General features: G+C 34.5%; 1 protein-coding gene across 1 annotated transcript; it reads left to right on the plus strand.

Annotated features, from left to right (window-relative positions):
- Positions 1 to 359: 359 nt before the first annotated feature.
- On the plus strand, positions 360 to 6733 carry Smp_186700 (arp2/3 complex subunit 41-related; the record flags this gene model as incomplete). Its single annotated transcript, XM_018800151.1, has 4 exons — positions 360 to 441; positions 2518 to 2765; positions 4170 to 4300; positions 6212 to 6733. 4 exons carry the CDS (start codon positions 360 to 362, stop codon positions 6339 to 6341), a joined length of 591 nt encoding a protein of 196 aa, XP_018653994.1. The 3' UTR covers positions 6342 to 6733.
- Positions 6734 to 11902: the final 5169 nt, after the last annotated feature.

Consider the following 11902-nt stretch of genomic DNA (forward strand, 5'->3'; position numbering starts at 1 on the left):
AGTACTTTTCATGTTCTGTGGTACCGGGAGTAATAACAAAAAAATCAGAGATTTATTAACGATTTGTTCTGTTGCCGATGTAGTTCAGGACTCAGCAGCCTGATTCAGTGTTATAGAATGTAGTCTCTCTGTCACAGCTGTCAGTTTCATATCCTGGTAAGACATCAACTTGCAATCTGGATTAGTCAAAATTGTTTCTGAAATAACCGTCATCCCTGTCAAATCGGACTGAAACATGTAAATTAACCTTATCACTACAGTTATAACCCAAAAACCTCCCAAAATAACACATATACGGAATATTAAACAAAAGAATAAATATGTTTAAAAGCCATTTAATAAGTAAATAATTGGAGAATATGAAAAGTATAGGCCATTCACTCTCCAACTATCAGGGTTATCACATGCCTCATCATACCAACTCAGAAATCACAAAGAAAAGTAGGCTATAAAATCAAATTGAAGCTGGCGCCAGACGCGCTTTCTTTTCCTGTCAATACCATTAAATGGGAATGAAGACTTCAAACTTATCTTGTTTGGTTTACCTGTTTTTAATCATGACTATTATTCCTTGTTTTAAGCTTTATGATTTTGGTGTTGTGTTATATTGTGTGAGACTTCTCGTAATGATCATGTCGTGCGAAGTTGTCTAGATAATTACTACGGTAATCTGTTTTTTCAGAGTTTTGGTTTTGGTTAGATATGTGCTTACAAATAAAAGAGAAGTATTAGCTTTTGTCTCAACCCTCTCAAAGTCATACGAAACTATATATGTTTAGGTGAAATTTAGTAAAAAAAATCTGTCCGTTCTTTTCGGGTTAAATGAAGGAATTGGTATTTAGGTGTAAAATTTTTTAGAAAAGTAAATGACACCAAATTGTTACACTTTGTGCCGTAATTATTATTGATCTTATCGTTAATTGTTTACTTGCCTTCTATTACCAAACTGAGATGTTTATGGATTGGTTAATCTAAATAAGCCAAAATCACAAACTCTGAAAGTCTATATAAGTTTGTTCGTTATTTTTAGTGAACTTACTCTAAATTTTATACCATCATATATTTTCCCTCTCTATGAGTTAGATGATCTTAACAGCAATTGCTTTATAATTTATGTGTATCCCCTAGCTGTTTGTTAGTATCTTTTACTACCTAGTAACACCAAATTTGCGTATCATGATGTACAACATGTGTGGAGACTCATCTGTCCCTGTCGGCTTACTCATACCCTTATACGTATGTACATCATGTACTGTGCATCTTTGAAATGCAAATTACTTTAGAAAGATTGACAAGAACCTGTGCTGCACTCATTCTTTTTGGGGTAACTCGTTAGAAATATTCGGGAAGTTCATGTATTTGTGTTGGGTCATAAGAGGGATGGTGGTGGTATGACAACTGAAAATGAATTACGTATAGTGAAAGCCAGAATGGCTCATACCAATCTGTAAAGTCTTTGGGAACGTTGTGATATTAGTTTGGCTGTATATAACCGGGTTTACGACACGTGGGTAAGAGCTTTTCTGCTTAGCTTGTGAAAACTAGCGTTTGGCGACTTTATTTAGCAATCATTGTCTCCAAAAGGATTGCCTATATCCATTGTCAACACTATGTTAGTAATGTTAAGGTTCAACACTTTATGTCCAAGCCCAGTGGCAATAATTCAGTTCAGATTATCATCTTGAAACATCGACGTCGGTGGCTTGGGCATGTGTCACGATTGTCATCTCATTGATTTCCACATCGTTCATTATCTGACAAATCTGGGACTGGACGAAAAAAGTGAGGAAGTGATTAGTTTCTGACATGGTGCCCTTGCATTAAATATTTCTGCTTAGGGATGACATCCATTGGCCATCACGGTTCTCTGACTAAGGTTATAGATATAGTTCAACTCAGTAGTTTTTGATGCTATCAGATATGATTTGAAATAGAAAGCAGCGGCTGTGTTGATGTAGTTTTCTGGTGAATGTTTGAGAAAAATGAGATAAACTCCGTTAACTAGAAGACTTTCTTGGCTACATTCTTAGCTGAACGGTACCGAATACCATCCCTCCTCAACTATTTATTTATTCTGCCATCCTTCTCTTTATTTCTTCACAATATTACCACTTCTTTGTATAGCGCATTTTTTAAATGTGGTGAACCATAACCTACGTGTTTTAAATTAAAAAAATGATATCTACACTGGTTTATAGTATACATACCAATACTTTAACTAATTACACAAAATCATTTTTTTCAGAATTTTAACGCTGTCCTTAAATCGATATCTTAAGGTTTACGAAATTATTCTGTTACACTTGCCGGTTCATAAAAAAAGAGTAACTGACACTGAACATAAATCACAGTGAAAATGCATTCAAAGTTCATGAAGTAATGTAGCAAAAATGTATTGATTTTCAACATCCTTTTTATTATAACTAAACGAAATATTATTATTGGCTTTTGTCATCTTTATTGATACTCATATTTTCCATATATGTTTCAAGATATATTCATGTGTTTACATTTTAGGTGGCTGGGTTCTAAGCGTTTCATTTTCAGCAGATGGAAATAAATTAGCATGGACTAAGCATAATTCAACAATTTTTGTAGCTGATGCAAGTATTAGTGCCACACCTACTGTTACACGTTTACGAACTGATTTCTTACCTTTCGTCAGTTGTATTTGGATTGGACCATCAACCTTTGTAGCAGGTGGTTACGACTGTTGTCCTATGCTATTTAGATATAATGACCAATCAATCACTTTTGTTCATCAGGTACGTCTATTCTATTGTTAAATATCCATTGGTTGATGTGTATTATAACAACTTGAACTGGTGTATATCTGTACTAAGTCCTATGTTGTTAAGTGACTTCAGTGACTAACTACTTTTAAGTAGTATGTATGACTTGTTTAAAAATGCACTTCCGTATTTTAATACATGGTTATATTTTAGTTCAGTCAGGAAGGGTAAGTAGTCACTGTCGATTCACTAAATACAAACAGAGTCGTTCCATGTTAATGTATATAAATATGTACTACTGTTATTATTCGGAATAGGTCTCACTTATAATATTGTGCAATAACAACTAGGTTTTACTCCATAAGTACTTCTGTGTAATCAAAATGTAAGCATGTAGTATTGTAAATGATTGGGATTTATCCATCAAGATAATTCGCTTGATATAAATTTTTTGAACCCATAGTATAGTTTGGTTGCATAACCCAAGTAAATGGTTATAATACTGTAAACTGTATTATAATTTAATAGTGCTACCATTACGTATTATCACGTCACGCATCCTTAATATTTGTGTTCCAGCTCTCAATATACATATATATCTTTTAGTATATCTTCTTATTCCCCCTTTCTGTGCTAATGTGAAGCTCTACAACTTGAATTGGTGTATTTCGTGTTATGTCCTTTCACATTGAGTTCTTTATGTCTTTTTGAAACAAAACAAACTATATTTATGGTCTATTAGTAATGATTCTCTTAGCTCTTTAAGTAAATGCTGAATCAAACATAGATAAGCGCTGAACCGTAGGACATCTCACATAAGCGCATATACACAAAAACGAACCGTAATTTTCGCTATCTGTCAAACATTCTTCTCAACTAATCAAGGTTTATCGAAAAGGTATTTCTTCGTATTTCTTACCTGAAGTACTTTCTTTGAAAACGAACCACTCTTTTTTTCTAGATAAATTTTATAAAAGGAAACTGGTGGGGACTTATGACTTCACCTTACTTTTTAGAAAAAGCTACGCTCATTGTGTGCATGATTAACATTTGTACCGTCTAGATAGAAAAGTAGTCAGGTAAAATGAGTTTCTATCGAATGCTTGGAAATGTGTTTGATCGCCTACCTTTTAGATATGGTTGCAAGTCAATAAAATATTGAATAATGCACATCTTAAATAGAAGTATAACCTGGTAATTGGTTTCGTTGTATGAGTATATCATCAAGTGTTTGCATAAAACTTGGATTATGTCTCGTAAGTTATATTTTTAACTGTTGTGATTCATAAGTGACAGAGTAAACTGGTAATTAAACAATTTTATCGGAATGCCGTAAAATGAATGGTGATTGCTAGTGAAAAGGATAATATTTGTTTTGTAAATTTCTATATTTGTTGTTCATGGCAGTATCTGAATTATCTTTGTTCCCCAACCTAGTTGGATACTAAAAGTGAATCTCGTTATGGTGGAAAGGTAACAGCTATGAAGAAATTTCAAGATATTGATCGCATGGCTACAGCTGATAATACTAGCTCTCGTTTGCCCACAATTCATCAAAATTGCATTAAGTAAGTTCAGCTGATCGTTGTTCTTCATTTTTATTTTATGCTAAGGTTACGTTTGAGTGAACATTAGCATAGTGTTGTACATACAGTCATGTCACCATGTGCAACCACCGCATAATTCGATGGGTTATAATGTCTAGTGTAGTAATAGGCTAGTAGAAAGTTAGGGGCAGCCGAGCTAGGGTGTAACATCAGTCCATGAGGTCATTAGCAATTGAACTGAGTCATATATTTAGGTGCATACAACCTGGTTGGGGTTCACTCGGATTTTGTAACCAGTGATTTGAAACTGGGCGACGTGAATCAGAATTTTATCCAATGTGGAATGTGGATTCACTCGTTATTTTTCCTTAGGTCTTAGCTTTCTAAGTTATCCTATGATTTTCTTTCGTTACATAAACCCGAAATTTCCCCCAGAACCATGTATTCTACTCCTGGTCTTGTATACTACTACTGGTACTGTCAATACTTCCACTTTTCTGGGATTTATCTTGATAATTTTACTTCACTGTGCTAACTTAGTGTGGCAACTCAAACAGATTCACATATATGCTAGGTTCCATGTTGCATATAATTGATCGCTTGAAGTTTGCATAGTAGTAGTGTTACATCCTTGGTCTGTTTACCCACTAATATACAGAAGATAACTTGTTTCAATCTAGATTAGGGCTTGATACGACAGGCTGACTGGTTCAACATTGAGGCTAGAATCGCGTGAGTTGTAAGTGTGACTAACTGCCTTGAGTAGAGAGACGAAAACTATCTTATCACCTGATTAACTGATAAGCGAGAAAAAACGAGTCTATTGGAACACTACTCAGTTTACCGATTCTGATTCACACTCCGGTTCAGGTATATAAATAATATAGATGACTAACATGACCACAACGCACAAACAATTAGAAAATACATATATGTCCAAAACTAGGCATTAGGGTAGAAAAATAGAGTACTAAAGGTTACTTTTAAATTATAATAACTTTGGAACAAAAAAGGTACGACAGTAAATCATACATCAGACGAAAGCTTATGGCTTGTAGAATGAACTAGGGACAAAACTGAATGTTGGTATTTTACAAGCATGGAAATAAGTGAAATGACGTCCCCAAAAAGTAGCTCCTGTTGTTTGTCATGGCTTTTTTATTTGTTCACATCAGGTAAATATCAGTTTGGTTTTACTCTTTAGTCTTAATGTTTGACTAACTGTCACTTCCCATGAAGTAATCTTTTCACTCAGGCAAAAATTCTGACCATGTCTAATCGTCCCACTTTCTCTATTCAGAATAAGTAATCGGTGGACACCAAGGCTTTAGAAACTCCTAAACTTTCCACTTTTTCAGTCGGTCATAATCAACGTGGGCCCAGCACCATATTAGCACAACAAAATAAAATTAACGAGTTAAATAGCAGAGGAATCGAAATAATGCAGTAGGGAAGACTAAACATTTAAGTGTTTCTAGAAATTTTTGTAAGCAGGTTGATTTAAGGCTAGTAAGGGGGAAATGAATAGCACTCATTTTTTTATCTGCAGTTGAAATAGATCAGAGATTCGTATGCTTTTTAGTCAGAATGAATAATCAAGTAATAGTAAATAAACTGACTCAAGTAAACTCCCCAGTCTGAACTGGTTGGGACTGATAAAGATTTTTAGTTGCTCATGTATGTTATTTTAATTTCACATTCTTTTGAGCTTTCATTTTTTCAAGACTATTCGAACTAGAACTTATAGATGCCACGAAGACAGTGCTATGTCTCGTTTAGTTTTATGAAAAGCTTTTCATTTTCTCATTTTAATCAAATATAAGTTTTTACATTTATAACTTGTCACCTAAATTTCACACCTAGTTTACATTGGTTTCAAAACTTTTTTATGTCTCATTAAACTTTTGTTTTTTTGTCTACTCGAAACTTCAGTGAAATTCGAATTCTTAAAGGTGATCGTTCAATGGCGACAGAACTCAGTTCAGTCGGTCGAGATGGTAATCTCGTATTGTGGAACTTCCCAACATTGTATGAACAAATTGCGGATTTGAAGATAGTTTGATGTGTCTCAATAATTTCCTTAGTCAGGAGATTTGGATGTTCATGTTAAGCTCTGTTATACAATTTATATTGTGATTACTGCAAATGACAACATAATTACCGTCATCTTTTTTTTACTAATGATTTTCATAATTTGTGTGTAAACTAAATATTTTGTAATCTTTTTACTTAATTATTCAGAAATAGTTTTTCTCTCTTTCGATCATGGGGGTATGTGAATTTGTGTTGATTTTCATGTAAATGTAAAGAACACATTAAAAGAGAGTGAACGTTACGCCTCCATATGACAGTATTCTATTGAGGATTGGACTGAGAAAATTATAGTTATTTGGCATTACTTTTTTCCTCATGTTGCTTTCATTCATTTTTCGAAAACCAATAGTTTTACTATGTGCGGGATCATTAATGTTAGTCGGATATCTTTGATTTCTCTTGTTTATTCGTTTAATTATCATGGCTTGGAGAGTACAAGTTCCATCTTGCACTCGCTATCGTAACGTTTGACTACTTTATGCTTTGTTTTTGCGTATATATATATACATATATATATATAAATTAAGTTTCTTGACGCTAATATTTTTTTACCGAATGCATTGGAACCACTTACACTAACGTTTTGGTACATGTTCATCATAAAGTCATGTATACAGAGAAATAATTAGTTCTATTCAACTAATTAATCAACAATGATCCGTAGTGTCGTGATTTGGACAAAATATGATCGAACCTTAAGAGATTCAACATGTTGAATTTGACGTTAAACATCTGCCGAATCTTTTACTCAGTTTAGTAACACTGTTGGAATCTATGCTTGTCACTGAGATTAATGTGTTACTTCTGTAGTTTGTACAATTACTAAGACCTCCCTTCTTCGGTGTATTGGTGAGTCATCCTTCTTCCCAGTCTGTATGTACTTGTTATTCTTCCCAAATCTTGATGGAGAGGACGTGAAACATCTTTGTAGTTAACATTGTATCAAACTTCAGTGCTTTGTGTATAGATTTGCCATGAGAAATGCTGCCGTCTATAACCATCATGTTGTTGATAGCACATCCATTCTCCAGTCAGACACCATTCTCGTTACCCTCTCCTAGTCTATGTCGTCCCGTGATGCGTTAGTGTTCGGTATTGTCTGTCCTGACTTTGATTTCCAGGTTCCACGTCAGGATAAACAGTGTTTTCCTTCAACATTTGTTCAGGGTGAGTTGGAGCCGTTCGTAAAACTGGTATTTATGATGTTCTCCGTAGTGACTGGCAAGTGCGTTGTACAGGATGGCGTTGATCGTAGTCGTTCGTTTCTTTGTCTTGATTGATGCTTAAATGGTCCTGTAGCCTTGTGTTTCTCATCCTATAAGCGCTTATCGTGGTTCTTCGGATAGTGTGAGTGCGACTCGTTGTGCGTATTGAATTTTTCTGTTTCTGAACGAAACACAATGAGTGGTCTGTGGAAGTTAGTCTTTTTGTTCAGATTGTGTTTAGTGGGTTTTACTTATTCCAAACACATTCAGGTTGCGTCAACTCATTTTCACTGTTACTTGAATGGTTGTCCCAATCTCTATCAGTCTTCGACATTCCATGTATGTATATTAATTTTGGGTTTTGTTTTTTGTCGTAGGAGATATGGGGTTGATGGTTGCCGAAGAATGTGTGCTTTCATCATGAGGCGTGAATAACTGTTGTATCGGAAAACCCTTGAACTTCCATGACTAAGGTTAAGTGGGTTGATTGGGTTACTTTTACGAGGTGTGGTTATTGAGCCTGCAATTAGCCTTCCTCCTTTATTAAGGTTTAAAGTTGTCAGCAATCCAAGGGTGCTGCAGGCGTAGTTAAATGTCTTCCCACAAGCCGTCGTCTTTTTTATCTCCGATTATTTTAAGTATAGTTTTCGAAAATAATGTCTTCTATATACTCTGATCTTAACTTCTGTCCTACTATTTATTCAAATATTGACCAGTGTTCGCATAAATCAACTGTCATCATTTGTTTATTTATAATATTGAAGTAGCTGTGAAGTCGACCGAATTGTGAATAAATATATCCAAGTATTTATTTCATTGGTTTTTGATATCACGTGAATCTTTATTTCACTAGATTTCCAAACGAGTTTGCACATTGGTTTTAGAAATTTTATTTATTTATTCATAATAAATAATTCACTGCCAATGAAATTAGATATTTCCATCATACAATATAAGTTAACATTCATATCACTGACGTCAAATTTTATCAAGATGACCCATTTAATTTTTTACAATAATTGTAATCTAGTCTTGTTTATTGTTAGATAACTTAAGTGTGTGTTTACGTAGAACTCATCTTAATATTGTCATTGACATTTGAAATGCATAGGTCGTTATCTGTTGTTCGCATGATATAGCTAAACGGTTCATAGTTGTTAGTTTTTACTAATGGAGTACGAACTATTCGTACAAAGTCCAGGAGATTTTAGTACTAAATTGAAGCTGTCCATTCAGTTTTTATGGAGTTTGTAATGGCCCTACCAAAGTAGATGGCAAAGCTTAAATCTGTCGCGTTATTGTATTCTGAAGATAAAGAGAAACCGTATCCTAGTAGTGTTAGTATAAAGTATTTCGATGGAAGTATCTGTCAATTGTGCTGTTGATATCTTCTAATGCTTTTATATCGCTCATCAACAGGTTTTTTGCTATGAGTTGTATGTTTACTTTGGCCTTTGAACCTTCAGTAAACCTCCTGGATTCAGTAAGGAGTGCGCCATAAGAACCGTTTGCTGAGACTCATAAAGTAAACAAGTTTTGAAAATCAATCGTTGGTGAGGCTTACTTTGAAAACGTGTCAGTGATCTACTCTCAAATCAGAAGTTGTGAACAATTAGTAAATTAGATGAACAGTTAAATTGACGTTCAAATAATCTACCTATCCATATATGGCACTTGGTTGAATGAATGACACTGAGCCTCCAACGCTTTGAGAAGTTGAAATGGATGTAACTTATTTTGATCGAAGATTTCTAGAATCTAATGCACTGACGATAGCTATTTTGTAGTGTCTTGGCTTCGAAATATTTTCGTAGTCTTTGTATATCAATCTCCTTGATAACCGTTAATAAATAAATCCAAACGGTGTATGAATTCAGAAGGCAACACGAAGCGCCGACTACAGTTTATCATTAGAGAGCACATATCACAAAGCTACAAGCAAATTTGAGCGGAAAGTGAGTTCAGAGTCGACATAATGGTAGTAATAATAATACGAAGAAATAGATACAGTTACTGTTCGAACAACACTGTTAAATAAGTTAGTTGGAAGGCTTGGTAAAGTTAACCATAAGTAAACTTAGTTGTCGGATAGGTGCTATAATCCAGTAGTAGCATGTTAAATGATGAGTTACTCTAATTTTTGTGGTTGGTACTGTTTACTCTGACGGATATCGACTGATGATAATCTCGGCTCATAAAAAATAACAAATCTCGTGATATATAACATTGTGTCTAGTATCTTTTCATCTTTACAATAATTCGACACTTCACTGTGGCTGAGAAAACAGGGGACTTGAGATGAGCTAAGAAGTCTTGATTTTGGTCGTGCAACTCAATCCATTTGATTCTGGCTTATGTATCTGTCAATGAATTTTAGAACATAGGTACACCTAGTTATATAAGTACAGATTTTCAATTAATATATTAAATTAATCACAGATCTGCCTAGGTGATATCTGTTTTGCACTTAACAATTTATCTACACCAACTTTCGAAAGAATGGGAACTTAACAAACCAATTAATAAGTTGTCGAATTTATGTAAAGTAGTCTTCCCTGTATAATTTACTTAAAATATTGTGGTATAAAAATGTTTATACAATGTCTTGTATAGATGAAAACAATACAACCATTATATAATTTCTATGGCTTATTGTTGAACTCTCAATGACAGAAACAGACGTTTGTTCTAACAACGCTCAATAAATTATCGATATTCTTATAAACTTCTCGTAAACTAATGTCTCTGACAAGGAACTTCAACGTTTTGAATATACTAATCTCGATAGCTGCAGCCAGTATACTTGCACAAAAGTAACAGGTAAAAGTCTTCTAACGAAAGAACATAGAAATCAGCAACTATGACCTGTTAATTTCACGTACAGATAAACGTACAGGTTTAGTGCTGTCAGACCGTAAGATATATTTCTACAAAATGACAAACTTATCAGTTGACACCAAGTTCTTCAAATGTATCGATGAGAAGAACAAGACCAAAATGTTCGAAAAGCAACTGAATGGAGTTATTAAGAGAATGACAAATGATCATGGAGTGAACGGAGATATTTACGAGCGCATAAAAGCAACGACTATATGGTTTACCTGAAATACACAAACCTGACCTACCTCCGACCAATTCTTGAGATGTTTAGATCCCCTGATCACTCAATGACAAAGTGCTTCGCAGATCCGGAACCCGTAGGAAGACGTGTTTGTATACATTCCTCACATGATATCTTTAAATGCATTAATTACATAAAAGAAGTGAATGTAAATGATGAACTTATCCTTCCCCTTGATATCGAATCACTACTCATTAATGTTCCACAGAGAATATCAGTTTCAGCTGCAAAGAAATAAATAACAATTAGACTAATGTTGGAATACCGTAAGCTTATATAAAGGAACTACTATTACTATACACTTGTATAATTTACATTCAGCGACGTAATTCATAAGCAAAAGGATGGCATAGCAATTGAATCCCATATTGGTGCATTACTAGCAGATTATTTCATGGAAAGTCTAGAAAACAATCAACTTAAAACAACATAAATAAAAGGTACATGGATAACATTTTTATCATTTGTGATAAAATAATAACTGCCACTCAGCAATAAATTTCACATTTGGGTTTGAAAACAAAGCATTTACTTTCTTGATATCGAAGTGACAAGAAAACACGATGGGACTCTAAGAAGATCCATCTACAGGACTCCCCTATGGAGTGACCAGCTATCAAGTTTTTACGACTGGGTCTCCACTAATCAAAGGCGAAATTTAATCATATCCCGCTACGCGAATAAGAAAAATTTGTAGTCCTAAGCTAATGGATAACGAAATGAGCCTCCTTAGGGAAATGCATATCTAAGGCGGGTGTCCATCAATATTTATTGACAAGAATATAAAACTCAAACCGCCTACAGGACAAACAACCTATGTAGAAAAGAAAACACTTTATATGAACATCTGTTTTGAAAGTGATGTAGTTACAGACGTCCTGAATAAGAGAATTTCCGACTCTCACTCGAACGTTCTTCGCAGCGACTTTGTGACTAGTGCTCCACACCCGATCAATGTTCACCAGTAATCTTATTTGGTCAACTCTATGTGCTTTTATCAATTTACCTGTTCATGTGAAGCCAGGTATACAGGTTGTTCGATGAGTATTTATCGGAAAGAATTCGAGGAAACTATCCGACTTGGCTGAAAAGAGGCAGAAATGCCTCAATGTGAAGTTCGATAATCGAACGCCTTGTGAGCACAGATCACTCAATCGAAACCGATTCTGTGTCCAGCGTCATCTACGAGGTTATTAGAAGGCT

The sequence above is a fragment of the Schistosoma mansoni genome, chromosome W (genome assembly GCF_000237925.1).
Source record: "Schistosoma mansoni strain Puerto Rico chromosome W, complete genome".
NCBI lineage: Eukaryota > Metazoa > Platyhelminthes > Trematoda > Strigeidida > Schistosomatidae > Schistosoma > Schistosoma mansoni.